The sequence below is a fragment of the Mustela nigripes genome, chromosome 8 (assembly GCF_022355385.1).
Source record: "Mustela nigripes isolate SB6536 chromosome 8, MUSNIG.SB6536, whole genome shotgun sequence".
Classification (NCBI taxonomy): domain Eukaryota; kingdom Metazoa; phylum Chordata; class Mammalia; order Carnivora; family Mustelidae; genus Mustela; species Mustela nigripes.
In genome coordinates this window covers 23,214,771-23,233,956 of record NC_081564.1, presented here as the reverse complement: position 1 = coordinate 23,233,956, position 19,186 = coordinate 23,214,771, and the positions used below count along the sequence as shown (strand labels likewise).

The 19,186-nt window shown below is 40.6% G+C and overlaps 2 protein-coding genes across 5 annotated transcripts in view; one reads left to right on the top strand and one right to left on the bottom strand.

Annotated features, from left to right (window-relative positions):
- Positions 1 to 1,588: 1,588 nt before the first annotated feature.
- TUG1 (taurine up-regulated 1) lies at positions 1,589 to 11,188 on the bottom strand (the record flags this gene model as incomplete). The annotated part of the gene is made up of 2 exons (XM_059409909.1): positions 1,589 to 7,645; positions 8,792 to 11,188. A coding segment is annotated over one exon (468 nt), but the record flags the coding sequence as incomplete, so codon positions are not given.
- The window catches only part of MORC2 (MORC family CW-type zinc finger 2), a 42,029-nt gene continuing 33,940 nt past the window's right edge, over positions 11,098 to 19,186 (top strand). For all 4 annotated transcript variants that reach the window (XM_059408838.1, XM_059408840.1, XM_059408839.1 and 1 more), the window contains exon 1: positions 11,098 to 12,736. In XM_059408838.1, the coding sequence (XP_059264821.1) occupies positions 12,669 to 12,736 (68 nt within the window). In that variant the 5' untranslated portion in view covers positions 11,098 to 12,668. The remainder of the gene's footprint in view (positions 12,737 to 19,186) is intronic.

Genomic DNA, 19,186 nt, shown 5'->3' with positions numbered 1-19,186 from the left:
GTATAGTTTCCTTGGGACACTACCATCAAAATGACTAACCTCCTGATTTTGTTTGCATCACCTCTCTCGAGAATCATAAGTTTTGGTGAGAGGGGAATTTTGATTGGACAAGCCTTGGATCACATGATCAACTGGGGAGGTTTACAAGGCTTTAATATATAATCTAGTTCCACTAAAACCTCAGAATGGAAAGGAATATCATTTCAAACAAAAAGTGGATATTTCTGGGGCGCCTGGGTGGCTCAGTGGGTTAAGCCACTGCCTTCGGCTCAGGTCATGGTCCTAGGGTCCTGGGATCAAGTCCTGCATCCAGCTCTCTGCTCAGCGGGGAGCCTGCTTCCTCCTCTCTCTCTCTGCCTGCCTCTCCGCCTACTTGTGATCTCTGTCAAGTGAATGAATAAATTCTTAAAAAAAAAAGAAGTGGATATTTCTCATTGAAGAAAGGGGGAAATGGGAGGCAAAAATCAATGAATGGCCATTACACTAATATTTAAATGATGGGGAGAAGAAAACTATTGACAATGGAGCAATAGCCAGAAAGGCAGGAAGAAAATGAGAAGTGTCACAACACCTAAGGGAAAAAGAGTGTGCCAAGATAAATAATGGAAGCGGACTGAGCTGCTGTAAGTTTAGATTATGTACTAGACTTAGCAATAAAAAGGTCACTATTGAACTTGTGTTATCAAAATACTGAAGGATTTCAAAGAAAACATGATTTTTTTTTTCCCTTCTACCTACCTAATGTAAACACTGCAAGAGGTCTTAATAGATTAGTATCAGTTAAGAACTGGAGTAATCTTTGATGAACACTGACACTACGATACACTGATTATAAAAAACTCAGACATTTAAAGAGATATGCTTGAAAAATTAAGAATCAATTATTGAGTTCCTCAAAGAAGGTGCAACCTTGTCAGCCTCACTAATGGGAAGACAAATATATTTATCTAAATGTTCACTAACATGAAGATGGGTATTTTAAATTATTTGACTTACAGTGGTAACTTGCCAAAGTCAAACAATAAGTACTAAATTTAATTTTTAAAATTCTTTATTTTTAAATAAAGTTTAAAAGTAATATGAGTAGTGGAAAATATTCAAATACAGAAATGTATAAAGTTGAAAGTCTCATGGAATCTACACTATTTGAAGAAAGCCATTAGTAGACTTTTCTATACATCATAAAACACAAATTTTTAAGTGAGTTCATACTATATATTTTTCTACCGTTTCTCTTAATATATCATGGCCGTTTTCCCATGTTCATACACAATAAATGTATTTTATCAATTTTAAAAGCCATGTAGATTTTCTTATATGGCTGAACCATGTGTTATTTAACCAATCCTTTACCAATAAACATTTAGGTTTTCTTCTATATTTTTCTACCATGTATTTCTTATGCTTCTGTAGTAACTTAAACATTGTCACTTCCTGTTTCATTTTGTCTTCTCAGCTGGAAGACTTCAGTGTGGCCATGACCTCCAGTTTAATAAATACTTGAATCTGTCAAATGTCAATGTTGGTAGACAGTATACTAGTCAGGACTGACTCAATTTTAAGCAATAGAAACCCAACTCAAAGTAACTTAAAGCAAAAAAGGGTATTTATTGGCTCACATAACTGAAAAGTCCATAGGGATATACTAGCTTCAGGCACGGTTGGATCCAGGGGCACAAACATTGTCATCAGGACTCAAGTCTCTCCATCATTTGGCTCTGCACTGGCTTCATTCTCTGGCTCATTTGATATGGTGGGCCCTGTTGGTTTGAGCTTTTCATACTACAAAGCCAAGCAGCCTCAGTAAAGAGAGCTTCTGAGCTTCTCCTCCACAGTTCAGTGAAAGTCCTAGGGCTGAGTATCACTAGACCAACTTGGATCACATGACCATTCCAGAATGAATCTTTATGGTGAAAGAGATGAACGATGCTGGTTCATCAGGTCTGAATTACATGTCCACCCATGAAGCTTAAAGTTAGGCCAGACTGTCTGAATCATGTGGACTGAAGATACGGAAAAGTGGTTCCAAGGAACATCACAGTTGTTACAAAGACATGGAATGGATGCTGGTCAATCAAAAACAATTGATGTCAATACTACCAGATACTGAAAAAGTTTTTAGTCTCTGTTCACTAACAGCTGGCATTTGTTACTTTCTTGATAATAAATGTATTCTGAAAACATCATGAGGAGTTAAGTTTGTCCTGTACTCAGGAAGCTTGTAATCCATTTGAATGTAATAATTGTGTCCAATAGCATGCTTTGGATGATGCAATAGTGTTTCAACAGAAGTAAACTCAGTGGTCTTGAATCTGAGAGCTCAACCATCTTGCTGACATGATGCTGGACAAGCCTCCCACTGGCAAATAGTTCTGTGAGGCTACTTTAGTCAGTGGTAAGTTTCAACTTCAGTGGAAACCTTTTTCTGTTCCTTTAGTCCTTTGCCAAGGTGAACTGGTAACATTTCTGTCACCTCTGTATTACTGCAGAAGAGAGAAATGGACAGTGCTTTCAATCTGCTGTAGTCTTTCAGATCTGGTAGAAGGGGTCTCAAGTGCTGAAAATGGTGACATATACACGTGTAGAGGCTTACTCTGCACTTAAAAAAAAAAAAAAAAAGGGCTGCTGGTCACGTAGTATACAGCATGGTCCTTCCAGTTGTGAACATTAAGTTCTGGGGTTGGGGGGCGGTGGTAAGATGCAAGCTGCTTCTATTCAAAACTCCTTGGGTGGAACTGAGTGTAAGACAGACTGGTACCAGTTGGTAGTTTTCTCAGGCACAGCCAGTCTGATTGCAACATGTCAAAAAAGGTATACAAAGGCTGAGTCTAAACATGCAAATAGGTACCTTCATCAGGGCTAGCCACACCAACAGCCAGGATGTGATCTGTCAAAATGGGTAGACTGATGTTGAAGCTCTGTGAATTAGTTTTTATCCTGAGTACTCCAGGGTCATTCCTTAGGATTTGCTCTGGATACCATTTTCTGACCTTAAAGGGTCAGCCAGGTATAGCAGCTTTCATTTTTCTGTTTATCTGCCCAAGAACTTTCAGCTCAATAGAAGGCTATATTCTCAATTCAGACTTGAGGTTCTGTTGAGGAGTCTATGCTACATCTGGGAATGACAAGGTTGGGAGGGCCAGGTTCATGAAGGTTGGCCCTACTCTCTTTGGTAATCAAGTCTCCATCTTCTGAAACTCTGCCCATCTCTTGAGAATCAGTTTATAAACAAGGCCTTAGATTGGTTGGCTGTTGCTGCCAAAAGACTTAGATTAAGATCTGTGGCAGGGAGAGAGCAGTTAAGATCCTAAGTTTGAGTTTTAGGCTTTCTTCATTTTCAACCATCAATTCTGATACACAGCATACATTAGACTCTTGAACAGATGATCATCCTCACCTTAAGCCCCTCATTTTGACTGTGTTTGACAGGATTAAAGGGAATGACTGGCAGTGTAGATCAGTGTCTTTTTCTGTAAGTACAGAAGAGAAAATCGAGCTGACATTTTGAAGGTAGTAAAAAAATGGAGTTTGTAGATAACTTATGAACAAATAATAGTTATATGTACAAGCAAGCTAGTCATTAGATTTTTATTAGTTGAGGGTGCACAGGCCTTGTTTGATGATTTGTAGACAGAATCATGTAATCAGGGTTAGTCTAGAGAAAAAAGATACAAAGAAACCATTCCCAGCATTTAACCAGTGCATTCATTAGAGTACAGTTGAGGACAGCTGACCCTTAAGTAGACTGTGAAGGATGGGACTGAGATTTTTCTCATGACACAAATTGACGTTTACTTGTTTAACATGATCTGGTCTGGGATTTCATGAATTGAATCCATCCTGCAGAAACAGATTAAATGTCTTAATGCCTGGGTGTATCTCAGAGCAAGGAATGTCAGCCACTCTCAGTGTAGAACAACAGTATGGAGACAGATGAAATTCCATGAAAACATCCACAGAGACAAGACACTGTGGTCTTGTAACATTAGGAAGAAGCTGCAGGAAGCTCTTGAGTGTACGGATTAAATCTTAGCTGTAGGCTGTGTAGATTTTCAAGTCCCTCTACATTTCCAAAAACAAGGTTGATGATCAGCAAGCAAGCTACCATGGCCTGCTCAAAAGGCCTACCTCCAAATATCCCTAACATCTGTAGCGGATGGTACCAGATATCAAAAGATCCATCACAAAAGAATACCTCTCACTGGTTAGAAGAAAATTTTCCAAAGGATCGCATTTAAAATCACATACATGAGAGAGAATGTTCAAAAACAAGTCTCTTGTGGATCAGGTGTTACATGTAGTTAGAGTATTCATAATTTTGGAGCAGATATGCTAATAATGGAGGAAATTTTTTAACGTTATTAGCTCATTTATCCTGGAAACAGCAGTTAAACTGAATAATAACCAAGGAGCAGTGTAACTGTCACAGGCTGAGTCACAGTGACTTTAGTTTTGAGAATAAGATGAATAACTAGGTACCCTTTTAGGTAATGTTGCCAGAATTTCAGTTCTACTTTCATAGTTAATGGTTATCCCTTGCACACGAAGTAGAGTACCATGGCTGATGATGGGAGGTCCAATGTACAAGTTGGTCTAATATGGCCTCAATGAGGCATCATCAACTTTAGTACCAGCTTCAATACCTGGCGATTCAGGTATCCAAGAAGGATCAAGACTTCAAAGTTACGTGTTTCAAGTACCACTAGAGCGTCTGGTGTTTGTTAAAGCAGCTGGGTAAGGGGGTGTGTCAGTGTAGAGTACACATGAATTGCTGACTATATTGAATCCCAGGAATCACTGACTTGAAATCCATCTGGGGTTACAGGGCTGCTAATCTAGGTCCATTTGATACCACTTTCAGCCCATATGACTACTCTGGGGGGTGAGGCAAAGATATGCCCATCTTCTTGCACTTTTCTGATTTTGCCCACAGTAAATATTCCTAAGAATATGCAGCATCAACTGAACATGGACTGGGATGGGTAGAGATACAATCAGAATGCCATTCAGGTTGCACATGTTGTCTAGGGCAGTGGTTTTCAAACTGCGTTCTGAAGAATTCTAGGTGTTGTAAAAGTCTCCTTAGGGGTCACCATGGTGGTAAAGGAAGATGCTTGTGGCAGGTTTCAGGCCCCCCACTCCTGCTTCATCTACAGCAGCTTCTCTTTTACTCTGGGCTTCCACATAGTTTTCATCCAAAGGGCTTCATGGTCACAAAGCCTTTGGAAAACCAATGATCTAAGAATAAGTTGTTCACAAAATGCTGAAATACAAAAAATAGGTCACAGAAACCAGAAACTGTGAGCAAAGCCTGTGGTAAGCCAAGAAGGTGTCTTCCTAGTCATTCTTTCCCTAATGTGGACCACATTACAGAATGATGAAGTTAACATTCAAGTTTGCTATAAATTCTGATGGCTCAAATTGAGTTTTTGACTATCAGAGAACAGGCTATTGGCTTTAAGTGACAATAGCACTGGATTTTTGCAGTCAACATACATCTGCAAAATGCATTCCATTTCTTTGCAAATATTATCCCAAGTCCATGGCTAGATGACTTCCCTTCCAGCACTGGTATGATCTCAATGGGCCACAACTCAAATTCTAAGAAAATATTTCCTATCATCCCTCCTCCCCCTTTTCTCCATCCTTCTCCTCCTCCCTTCCCTTCCCAAACTCCTCACCAGAGATTTCAATGCCTTTGAGCTAGATTTACAGCACAATTCTAACAGAGAAGTATATTGCTAAATGTCATGGAACCCATCCAATTTGGGGTGCAACATTAACTTTTCCCCATTCCCTTCCCATATGTTCCTACAAATCCTCTAGCAGTTCCTTTAACAAAAAGAGAGTTTAACGGTCAAGATGTAGGACTCTCAGATGATTAAAGACCTACCAATTCAGTTACTGACAAGGTAAGAAATGGCTGGGGGGCCGCCTTCAAAGATGCTTTTTACTCCTGGGTCCCCAGGGCAATCAGGAAGCATTGGCTATACTGCTTTAAAGCAGTTTCCCCATTCCATTTAAAGGAATGCTGTGATAATAACATTCTGTGTTTGATTAAACTTAGGACACACTGGGCTAAACAGCTCAATGAGGCTCTTTGTTGCAAGCCTTCTGAGATTCTTTAATACATGACACTGAATCAGGGGAGGGAACATATATTTTTTTACAATAAAGGATTATGGGAAATCTACGTATATGTTATGAGTATGCATCAAATATACATACACACACATATATGAACAGCACTGCTCTAAAAAATAATGTAGGACTCATGTTAAGTACATGTTTGCGGGTAGAGGACTATAGATAAGACATTGATGTCTAGTAGTTAATAAGACTTAGGGGAAAAAAAAAGGACAAAACACGAACAGGAATCTCCAGTTAATTAAGCCATTTGGGAATTTAGGAAAACCATGTGAAAAACAGATCTAAAAGTAGCTTCATGTTTCATATTACAGTCTTATCATCAGATGAACGTATGCCTTGTTGACAAGAATAATCTATCACTATGAAGAACAGTCCGCTCTTAAACCTTAGGGGTATTGCCATGGAATTCTGGTCTAAATGCAGCCATCACAAGATTATACTTACAAAATACTGGCTGACTAAGGGAACCACATCAGGAAGGTGAAAAATTTTCTGGGGTTACCAATCTCCAGTCATCTTAACACTGCAGGTGAAGTAGAGGCTAAGTTAATTCCATGGAGAGAACTGGACTGGGAGTCAGAAGGCCTGACCTCTACCACTTTGTAGCTGTATCACCTTGGATAACCTTTTAAATTTTCATTTCGTTTGCAATTTACTGTGTTATTTTGATAATTGAGATTATTTTGATAATTGAGATTAATGCATGTAAAAGTGCTTTGAAACTATAAAGTGCTATATAAACATAAGGGATTACCATTATAGGTTCTACCTGGAAGTATCAAGAGTCCTTTTCTGGAATCTGACTGGAGCTTTTTGAGATGCTGTTAGGTAAAGGGTTTCCTTAGTAGAATTTCTTAAATTTGAGTGAAAAGTTCTGGTTCCTGAGTAATCCCAAAGATGCTGTGAGTTCACTGTGCCTTTGTTTTAATCCCAATATCTGCTGGTCAGAATATCTGCTTTCTATTCAGTAGGCTACTATAGACTTGAAGTGAAAAGAATAAGATCCAGTGACCTGGATAGGATCCTAGACACTTCATGAATTTCAATCATTTGAGATTGTGGGGTATGGTCCAATGCCGTTCTTGAAAAAGATGTTGTCATACTTCAGTATTGGTAACTAAAAAATCCTCTGGTCCAAATTTATTTTGTGTCTCTGAAGGCTTTAACTGAAGAAATGAAATGCACACTCAAGGAACAAACTGGGTCTTCGTTGTGATAAAATAGCTTCAGCTACTTGGCTTAAACAGTCTGACTTCACTATAAAGGGCTGTGCTGAATCTGGGTGGAACAGGACAGGAGTGGAGGTGAAGGCCACATCATGATGGCTGAATGCCTCTTGGATCACACTGGTCCACAGGAATGATGTCTTCTTCAGCAGTAAGGTGAAGGAATCACTGATGGCAAAAATCCAGGTACCAGATCTGTAGGCTGATGGAACAGTACAAGGAAGGTGGTCAGAAGGTCCAGGTGAACACACTCAGCAGGAGGCACAGGACTGGAAGGGACAGGAACAAAACAGGTAAGATAACAAATGCATGGAATTAGAAACACAGGGACTCTAACACCAGGGTTTGTTGTCAGCATATCAGCTGCCTGATGGGTACTAATTCTCGATAAGCCTAGCTAAGAAGCAGACAAATTTTACTGGGAGTAAAAAACCTTTCTGATTAACAATTAGTAATGATAAGAACAGAAAGAGTTCTCTGGGAGGGACTGCTTCCTGACTCTTGAGAACAAACTGTCTTAGGGAAGCAGCAAAAAAGAATTGCCCTAGATCTCATAATCTGGGGGAGTAATCTGTATTCAGGCCGCTGAGCAGTGCCTGACTGGGGAGAAAGTAGTCCCATTGGTAGCACAAGAAGAACTGAATTTAGGTTTATACACCAACACCAGAGATCTTGTCCTTCTTCCTTTTCCAATGCTCTCCTCGAATTATCTTACGATCTTGTACTTTTAAAAGCTGTTTTTAACTTTCATTTTAACAAGATTCAATCTTGTGTGGGAAAGAACAAGGTACCTAGAGAGTAAGACCCTGGTATTTGCACCTTTCTGTTAATGCCCTATGCAATGTATCAGTTTCTCTTCATGTCTGAGGATTCCCTACATCTTTTAAAATTTAGAAAAACAAAACAAAACAAAACAAAAACAAACAAAATGAAAAAAAAAAAAACAAAAAAACCACCAGGAAACACAGAAAGAAACATGACTCATAACCAGTGATCTTTTTCCTAATCACGAGTAATTAAGTTACCACGAAGCAATTAAGCAAATGCTTACAGTCTCTTTCGATAGCCCACTCTCTAAATGACTCCTTTCTATGAAAGGCTTCATCATATGCATGTAGTACATGTGGGCAAAAATCCTTAAAACAAAGCCCTGGATTTCAAGGGGCTTGCTATCTGGAAAAAGAGCAAATACTTGCAAATGACTACTTTACAAGGTATACTACGCAAAGATAGCTAAAAGGTAAACAACATGATATACAACTTAAGTTACGGAGACTCGGGGAGTAGAGAACATCTGACTGAGGAAATGGCAGTGTTCTGACAGGTGAAGAACCAGAGAATACATTCCAAAGCACAGCATGAAAAGGGCAGAGATGGTAAGTAAAGAATGAGGCATTTTGGAAAATGGCAAGTACCATAGTTCACGTTTGATGAAGTGTTGCTAGAGTTTGCACTGAAGGTCTGGCAGACACTCAGGTCTTCAAATCCCAGTAATGGTGCTGGTGGCAGTGCCTGCTCAGTTGCTGTCTCTTCTCAAAGCAAGGTCAACAGCCCCCATGTTCAAAAACAAAAATACTGAGCTCCAGAGTTCTTGTCATATCCTGACACACTCTTCAGGTCCCAGATGTTGAAAATCTGGCAATCTGGAGCCCACGCTGTGGCTACACAGAAAAGCATCTGCTCCAGCTAGTGCAGAACACGGTAGTGAAACCTTTTTGGCCTCGTATCCTGGATATCTCATGTTTTGTCATAGAATTTCAAGCTTTGAGTTCCAGTTTTTTTTTTCTCCCTTCTCCTGAAAAAAGCATCTTATAAGATCGCCACAGTCTTAAGATTCTTTTGAGGTACATCCAGATAATAACAAAAGAGCTAAAAGATCAACACATTTTTCTCCAAAACAGTCATTTTTCTGGAAGTGAGATCATTTGTCTCTGCCCTTTATGTAAAAGGAATAGTCAATTGATTTTCTCAGACATTTGTATGAAATAGCAAAACAGATAAACACCTAACCAGACAAAATACACATAAATGTGTTTATGTTCACTTGCTTAGAGCTGTACCACTGGTAAGCACCACTCCACAAAATGAAAATGTTTGAAATCCAACTGTTCAAACATTTCTATAGTGTTTGCTGGACAATGGCCAGGAATTTGATAAAAGCAGCTGACAATTAACAAAGGAGCAATCACTGGCATTTTGGCCATCTTAGTAACACACTTGCAAGCAAATAGAATACAAAGCCAGCCAGGAAAAAGCTAAGCATTGAAACACTTCCAAATCTACTGATTTTGAAGTTCAGCAGAAGTCATCATAAAACTCTTCAGAGAATGTTAACCTTCAATTAATAAAGATAAACCCCCAAACATCTTCGGGAATTCCATGCCTGGTTTAGTCTGTTCCAGTGAGCCAGCTTGCTAAAAATCCACCTGCACCATTAGTTAGCTGGCCTTGGCAGCACCATTTAAAAATAAGCCTGCTCACTACCAACCGCACAAAAGATATAAAATAGAAGCAAGTAATGGATGGCAACCATGGTTGTGGAAAATGGTCAATGAAAGAGAAAGGTAGTCAGGTACCAGTATAAGCAGCAGAACACTAAGAATTGCTGGGCAAAAGATTCAACAGGCTTCTTGATACTAGAGAACACACCCATTTCTGGTTTTAGCTGCTTTATGTGGGGGGCCATTGAACCATACCAACTTGTCAGCCACCCTTCAAGCACCCTATGGTAAAAAGAAAGGACTTAGAATAGAAGCCAAGCAGTGGAGTGTTGTTACCCCAAATATCCATTATGCATAGAAACAGCTCACATATCCCAGGGATTCAAACGGGCTTCAAATCGGTTGTGAAGGGTCCCAAATGACATCTAGGCCTCAGTTTCCTCCCTGTGGCATAAAACAATTGGAGTTCTTAACTCTTCTGGGTCACAGCCCCCTTTGATAACTTGCTGGCGATGGATCCTCATTCCCCCCAAAATGCAAACTCCCACTATTTCTGCATACAACTTCGGGGAGTTTGGGGTATCTCCAACTTCAATCCAAGGTTCCCAGGTTCAAAATCCAAGAACTGGGCAATTGCTAACTTTTCTTATTACAACTCAAAAAAACCCCATTACAAACAATAATCATCCCTTACGTACACCGACGCTTTATACTTTACAAAGCGCTTTCAACCCCACAAACATTGATAGGCAGAGGAGGAAACTGAGGCGCCGACAAATTACAGAGTGATTTGCCTAAGGTCACTCGGCCAGCTGGTGGCTAGGCCCGGAAGCAAACCCAGCTCTTCCGACTCCGGGGCTTGTCTCCCCACCCCGGAGCTGCCGCCAGAGCTCCCGCCCCTCACTAAGGGGGCATAAGGAGGAAAAGGCAAAGTAGAAAGCCCACCACCAACCATCCCCCGGCGCCCTCTTGCCCCCCCAACTGGGTCCTTGCAGGCCCCGAAGGGTGGCGCCAGGCCTCCAGGCCAGCCCCGGCCACCCCCGCCTCCCCGGCCGCGCCAAATCCCGCCGCAGCCGCCGCCTCCCCGGGAGCGGGGCGGAGCAGCTGCCCGCCGCCGCCGACCACCCGGACGACTCCTCGACGAATCGCAAACGCATAGGCCGCCGCCCGAGTTCTGCGTACGAGAAGAAAGACGCGGCGCGAGCGCCAACGGCCACCGGGCGCGCGCCGCGGCGGCCGGGCCTGCGCCCCAAGAGCTGGATGCCAGAGCAGGAGAAAGAGCCGCCAACCGATCGCTCGATCGACCGCGCGCCCGCTCCTTCGCCCTACCAGACCGGGGAGGGGGGGAGGGCGCGCCAGGGCTTCTTCGAGTTAGGGACCTGACTCCCCGGCGACGAGACAAGATGGCTCCTCCGGTCCGCGCCGCAGCTACCGTCCCGGCTGCGTCGCTCGGCCCGCCCCCGGTACTGTTTCTTTAAATGGCGGAGAGGGTCATGAAAGCAGGAAGAGAGGCGCGCGCCCTCACGTGACAGGGGCGGGCCCGGCTAGCAAGATCCGGTCACGTGGAGGCCCGCTGCCCGCCAATCAGGAGGCGTCGCATCAGGGCGGGGGCGGGAGGAGCTGCGGCTCCGTGATTGGCCGAATGCGCCGCGGATGCCTCGGGGGCTTGGGGCGTCGGGGAGTGCGCGAGGCGGCCCGGGTGGTGTGCACTAGCGGAGACAAAGCGGTGGCTGAGGTGGCTGTAGCGGCTGCGGCAGCGGTGGCAGAGCAGCCTTAAACGCCGAGTTCCGTGGTGCTGAGTCCTGTCATCCTTTTATCCAGCGCGGCGCGTGGGCGGCTGGTCTCGCGGCGGCGGCGGCAGCGGCGGAGGCGGAGGCAGCACATGGTTCCAAGAGCGCGCTGCGGTTGTTGGGTTCCAATTCCGTGGGGAGGGACAAAGGCAGCTTTGAGCACCGGGCAACGCCCTGTCGGGTTGTGCGCTCTCCACACAGCCCTCGACCCGAGCCTTGAAAGCTGGGACTAACTCCTCTCCGTGAGGAGGAGGCGGCCTCGGAAGCGAGGCCCTGGTGGGCCGAGAGACGGAGGCCTCTGTCTGAGGGAAGTGGGGGGAGGGGCGTTGCCCTCTTCAGGTGATTTGGGCGGGTCAATTCTGAGGCATTTTTGTGGGTGAGTGTGAGGTAATTTGACCCATTACACTGAAGAGATTGGGACTGGAGCAGAAGCTAGGTTGGGTCTGGGCTTTGGAAAAAGGAATCGTCATCAGCGCTTAGGAGACCTTTCAGTTGGGAGGTTGTGAAGCCGGAATTAACGCCATATGCACTCCATCGACTTCATGGCCGCCAGCCTGGGGCCTATTTAAGAATCCTGGAATCATTGGTGGTGAAGAAATGGGTGACTGCTCAGTTTTATGACAGAAGCTGGTGAATTTCCGGATTGGTAAATTTTCTGATCGGAAATTTAGAGGAACAACAAGAAAAAAAAGCTTGAAGAACCTTGAAGATGGAGAAGTAATAAAACCTCCCAACTCCAGTACCATCTACTCCAAGACCACATTCAACTCCTTGAACTATCGCAACTTAATGCTAAAGCTCTTTAAAACTACAGATTTACAAGTTTTTTTTTTCCAGAATATTGCATCACAATTGAGAAGATAAAAACTTAAAGGAGAAATCAGTTGTAGTTTTAGACACCTCTTTGAATATATTTTGGATAGATACTAGGTAACCTTGTTTAACAGTAAGGAGCACAGACTTACCAAACCTTTCCTGGAAGGAATCCTGGAAAATCTATTCCATTGTTAAGTTTATATTTCCCAGTTAGTGGGTGAAGGACTGGAGATCTCACTGCACTCATGGCTTTCACAAATTACAGCAGTCTGAATCGAGCTCAGCTAACCTTTGAATATCTGCATACAAATTCGTAAGTATCTTTTAGGTGCCACTGAGGTCACTGCTAACACATTCCTTGATAATACGAAAATCTTTTTCCCAGAAATCTCTGCTTTTTTACTTTTGGGGATGTATCACTGGATGAGTCTGGAGCTCTGTATTGAAGAACTGAGATGAGTGAAATATTTGTTGCTAATCCAGAAGAATATGATCTTCATTTGTTGGATCAAAATATATTTGATCAAATGCAAGTTTTAGTTTTTGAAGTCCATATACATTGAGTTGTTTCATTCAAGGGTGTGATAGAAATCTAACGACTACTCTTCTTTGGATCGCCTGAGTTGGACTATTCTAGAATCAACTGTTTCTCTTTAGTGACACCAGTCAAAACAGTTGGGTTATAATAAGTCTGTTTTTTCCCTAATAAGAAAAAAAAGGAATGAAGACCTTTAAATGACAACTTGTGAGAAGAAATTATTGGTTTCTCTTTTCAGCAAACAGTTGGCTTTATCTTCTTGGGAAATTCGTACCTACATCTCATATAGATTTTATATGCTAAGCAGGAAATGGCAACTTGTTTAAACTCAAAATTTAAATAGCCTTTCCCCAGAATGTGTGCAAATCACAGAACACATGTATTTATGGTTGAGTTCATGAAGAGATTATCGTTACCCCATGTTGACCTGGAATGTTTTAGGGTTAATTCTTATGCCCACTCTCTTGGAAGTAATTCAGTGGGATCATAACCACATAGTGTTTTAACACATTCGTTTGCCACTTGAGTTGAAGGTAAGTATTCTACCGTTTTAGTACCTGGAGAAGTGATAAGCTACATAGATGGCCCAGAGATCTGAAGAACCACTTTAAGGGCTGAGGATACAGACTTCAGTCATCTAGTAATAGTGAAATGACTTTAAGTCTTTTATGGGAAAGGAAAATATGTTGTGATGAGAGTCTGTAATTTTTTGTTTGCTTTTTCCAATCGAGGAAATAAAATTTTTCTGAGTAGTGAAGTGAATTCCCAAATAGTGATAGCCTGTTTTTTTGTTTGTTTGTTTGTTTAGGAAGCGTATTATTGAACTACAGTGTTTTAGAGTAGCTACTGTAGGTGCCATTTAAGTGAAGTCTCATGCTATGGATGATGAATCTGAAACCCAGTTAGATAAGGTTGTAGATAGGTTTGTGTAGCTAGTTGATAACAGTCTTGGGTAAAATCTTCAGTATCCTTTTTTATATTTGAACTGCCATGTTTAAGAGGCAAACATTTGGAGACCGCTTAGATGATTGTGTTTGATAAATGGTTACTTCATTTCTGAATTGTGGAATGAGAGGCCAAATTTGGGTTGACAGAGTCTGTGATAACTTTGGAAGACCATGAACAGGACTTGAGAAATTGGGTGGGTTCTATCTTCCCCCAAAGACTTTATTTAATGATAAAATAGTAGTTAAAACAGTTAATTGCTTCTTGCCACCTTCAACATGTGTAATCTTTATAGTAACCTTGTTGGAGTAAGGAGTATTCCTATTTTGTGTTTGAGGAACAGGCTGAGATTGAGTTAACATGCCAAAAGTTATACATCTGCTAAGTGGCACATTTCACACTTCAAGATTTAAGGCAATAAAATTTATTTGGCTATAAGGGTTAGTGTCTTTAACCATTAGGCAGTACTATAGTCAGATTTACCTTTAAGGACTTGCTTTCCTTCTAAAGCAAAGGGTTTACTTCTTGTTTGGAAAGCCTATTAAATTCATCTCAGAAGTCTTTAATTTGAGATTCTGGAATATTCTTTTGCTGTCTTACTAATAGGTAAGCAGAACTAAGGTAAAGAACTGAGCTCTAGTTAAGTCACTTGTTTAAAGTGAAATTGGAGAATTTTCTGTGAATTTGACTTACCATACTGAATTGGAACCACCTGCTTGCATGACCATTTGAGGGTTGGATGTATCATTTTGGAAGCTTTAGATTGTCTAATCTGAATCAGACCTTTGAGGTTGTCTACTTTTGAATGTGTCCCATCCTGCCAGAAGGAACTATGAACACTAGAATACTGTGATAAGTTGGTTTATAGCCAATTTCAAGATTATTTATTGTGGTGGCATGACTGGAAGTTCATTTCTAAAAGCAGTTTTTTTTTTTTTTAAATATTTTTCCTTTATTTATCTGACAGAGATCACAAGTAGGCAGAGAAGCAGGCAGAGAGAGAGAGGAGGAAGCATGCTCCCTGCAGAGCAGAGAGCCCGATGTGGGGCTCGATCCCAGGACCCTGGGATCATGACCTGAGCCGAACGCAGAGGCTTAACCCACTGAGCCACCCAGGTGCCCCCTGGAAGTTCATTTCTAAAAGAAACAAGTTTTTAAATTTTCATAAGATGTGACTTGTTACTCCTAGCGATGGTGGGTAGATCTTCTCTATGTTAAGTGATGCAGTGTTACCTTTAGAAATGGGAAGATTTGTGTCATAGTACTGTCTCCTTTGTTCTAATTTTTAAAAACATAAGACTATAATAGGATGTTTGACATCTATGATATTGCCATATTGTGAATTATGAAAGCTATGGCCCTTTGCTTACTGTCCATGTAATTTGAACTTGCAGGCTGAACCCAGGTAGGCTAGAAGAATAGAAATCAATGTGGTACAATGCAGGGAGCATGCATGGGCTTGGGAGCCAGCCAAGTTTAGATTTGCCTGCTTCCATGCTGAGTCTTTGGGCAGGTTGAGTCTTAGTTTTTTCATCTATAAAAGGGGGCTAATCTGATCCTTGGTTTCTTCATCTATAAAAGGGGGCTAATCTGGCAGTTTGAGGATTATGTATAATGTTTATAAAGTACTTAGCTCATGCATGGTACACGATAAACATTGAATAGATGGTGATTATTGTTTATTGTTTATTCAATGTATAATAATTTATATAAACCAGAAGTCCATCAGTGTAGTAGCTTGCTCTTTGGTGGTGGTCATTAGGCAGATACATTCTTAGTAAATTCTGGAGCATTTATTGAAGACAGTAAACATCTGTTTTGAGAGGGTTTTTTTGGTTTTTTTTTTTTTTTTGAGTTTTTTTGTATGATGTTTAGGGTAATTGTTGATGGTTATTTTGGTTACATCAGCATTAAGATTTAAAGCAGGCCTGGGAAATTCTCATGATAACATGAAAGTTTAGGCTACTTTTTAAAAAATACAGGGCGTTGCTAGTATGAAATGGTAAGTTACGGTTTTTAAATAAAAGCAGTTTTATGCTGTTAGCTGCTCTTTCGTGGTAGGTTTTGTCTACTAGTAAAAACTTCCTGAGCAATCTAGATGCTAGATTCCAGATATAGTGGTAGTAGTGATGTTCCTTTTTAATAAGGTGTGTATCTTACATCACTGCAAGTACTGCAGTAGTGTAGTGGTCTGATAGAAAGTGGTCTGATAGAAAGAAGGCTTAAGATTACTGCTCTCTGTGTCTGTTCCTGTTGGCACATGTAATAAATTATCTTGGCAATATGATAGTTGTGGTTTGTTTTATCTATGTATATAGTGAATATAGAGGAAACTGTCCCCTCTAGAGACTTCATATTTTTGGGGATTTAGTTGAAATGTAGGTTCACACTCTAAATATATTAAAGCCATTTTAATGTAAAATGGATGCTCTAGTTTCTCATCTTTATTTTCTAACAGTCAAGGCAATTAACTGTTGTCAGCATCTCCAAGAACACAGCAGAAGCTTTTACTGTATATGGACTTGTGGATAACCTGTTGGTTTAAATTCAGGTTGAATATAAATAGGGACACTATTTTCCTTATGTAATGAGTAGATTTACCCATAAATTTGTTACTGGAAATGCTGAGCTGCAAAACTATTTTGATCATGACACAAATGGTATAAAAGTCAATGGAAAGTGAGAGTTTGCTAAAAATCCTTGTCTTTTTTCCAGATGGTTGACCTTTCTTGGATAACATGCAAAGAATCTTTACATCTGTGAAAATAATTTTCTTTGATATTTATTCAAATACATGTTTCAAATGCTAGCAAGCAATGAATGGGTCTCTCTGAATAATATTTGAAAAAAAGGGGGGAGAAATTATGTCGGTATGTTTTTGGTTCTTTAGATTTTTAAGAAATGTTTAGAACTCTGATGTTAAGAGTTTATTAGTAGGACCCATCAATTAGTTGAAGGTCCAGAGAACGTAATGGGTGTTGCCTCTGACCTTCCCAACAGTTGTCACAAAGACCCCTTTTATGATGTGTCAGTACATATCACAAAAGTATCCCTTAGCTACATTTTATTATTTTTTAAAGATTTTATTTTTTATTTATTTGACAGAGAAATCACAAGTAGGCAGAGAGGCAGGCAGAGAGAGGGAGGGAAGCAGGCTCCCCGCTGAGCAGACAGCCCTATGTGGGGCTGATCCCAGGATCCTGAGCCCAAGGCAGAGGCTTAACCCACTGAGCCACCCCAGCGCCCCCCTTAGCCACATTTTAGCGATAGCTGTTAGGGTATCTGAAATATGTATGCGTGGAATAGCATTGACACTCTGGAACAGCGAAGGCCATTTGGAATGTTTTCTTTACATTCTGAATTTACAAGGCACATTTCTTTTTTTTTTTTTTTTTTTTAAAGATTTTATTTATTTATTTGACAGAGAGAAATCACAAGTAGACAGAGAGGCAGGCAGAGAGAGAGAGAGGGAAGCAGGCTCCCCGCTGAGCAGAGAGCCCGATGCGGGACTCGATCCCAGGACCCTGAGACCATGACCTGAGCCGAAGGCAGCGGCTTAACTCACTGAGCCACCCAGGCGCCCACAAGGCACATTTCTAAACATTGTATAGAAAGCAGTGAAAACTTAGCTGGAGATACTCTGTGCTTGCTGTTTGGAGATCTTACTGAATTCTAAATGTGTGTCATTTTCATTTGAAGCAGTCAGAAATAATGTATGACTGAGAAGCAGTTGCCTTCATTTTTTATTTCTTTGCCCTGATGGCAGAGGGTATCAGAATTAGTTTTGAAGATTATTTATATTCACTGTTTTCACTACCAAGGCCAGTACTTCATTCTTTTTTTTTTTTTTTTATATAATTTTTTATTTGGCCAGTACTTCATTCTTAAACATATTTATTCCAAAGATTCCTGAATACAAGTTGTAGTCCCATTCTTATTATGGTTGTATTCTTTTTGTTGTTGTTACAGGAGCTATATTTCTGAATTTCCTTCATTATAGTTAAAGTACATGTTCTCACAATGAGAAATTTACGTAGAATTTATTTTATATCTATCTAGCTATCCTTAAAAACATTTAGAGTTTAGAAAGCTAACTTAAACTCTAAGTTTCTAAGCCATTTCTAATACAGGAAAATGGTTTAAAGCTTGAGAACAAATGTTAGATTTGCTTTTTTTTTTTTTAATTTTTAAAAGATTTTTATTTACTTATCAGAGAGACGGGGGTGGGGGGAGAGAGTGAGCACAGGCAGACAGAATGGCAGGCAGAGGCAGAGGGAGAAGCAGGCTCCCTGCTGAGCAAGGAGCCCAATGTGGGATTCGATCCCAGGATGCTGGAATTATGACCTGAGCCGAAGGCAGCTGCTTAACCAACTGAGCCACCCAGGCGTCCCTGTTAGATTTGCTTTTAACTTATATTACCTTTATAAATCACCTTAATTTTCTGACATTTCTCCCTATTTCTTTAACAATCTACAGAATACTTCATTTCTTCCATTGGTAATTTGAAGATTTTAAGATGATTACAGAGGCTTAAATTTTTTAATTAAAGATAACTTTTATGCAGTTTTTTCTCTTAGAAATTATTTTTCTTTTCTTGTAAAATAGTTAAGGATTGGATTTGGTCAGAAGAATTTGAGCTCTGTTTTCTAGGTGAATTGGAGATAAGTTTCTGTTTCTTGCTAAGACATTTGTTGGTGCCACCTTTGGATTAACAGCAGATATATTCACTGATCTCATGGGAGAAAATTCTTCCTAAAATTCCAAGAATTTTTTTTTTTGAACTAGTAGTTTTTTAAATTCAAATTTTGCTATTATAAAAATTTGTAGGTTAACTTGAGGGGAAACTAGGGTTCTTGGACAGTTCAGTTTTGGGTGTTTGTTTTATAAGCAAATACTTGACAATTTGTTTTTTGTTTTATATGCTGTAGTAAATGATCAGATCCTAGATACTGGTTATTTAATTTCGGTATATTTCATGCTAAATTATCAGAAATTTTCACTTTGTTGGCTGAAATGGTATAAAAATGTGGGAATAATTTATTTTTGAAAAATTGATGATGGTAATGTATTACTTAGGTTAATGATTTTAATTTTTATCAAAAGTCAGGTTTCTAGATGGACACATCCTAACTTTTTTTTTTAAAGATTTTATTTATTTATCTGACAGAGAGAAACCACAAGTACACTGAGAGGCAGGCAGAGAGAGAGAGAAGGAAGCAGGTTCCCTGCTGAGCAGGGATCCCGATGCGGGACTCGATCCCAGGACCCTGAGATCACGAC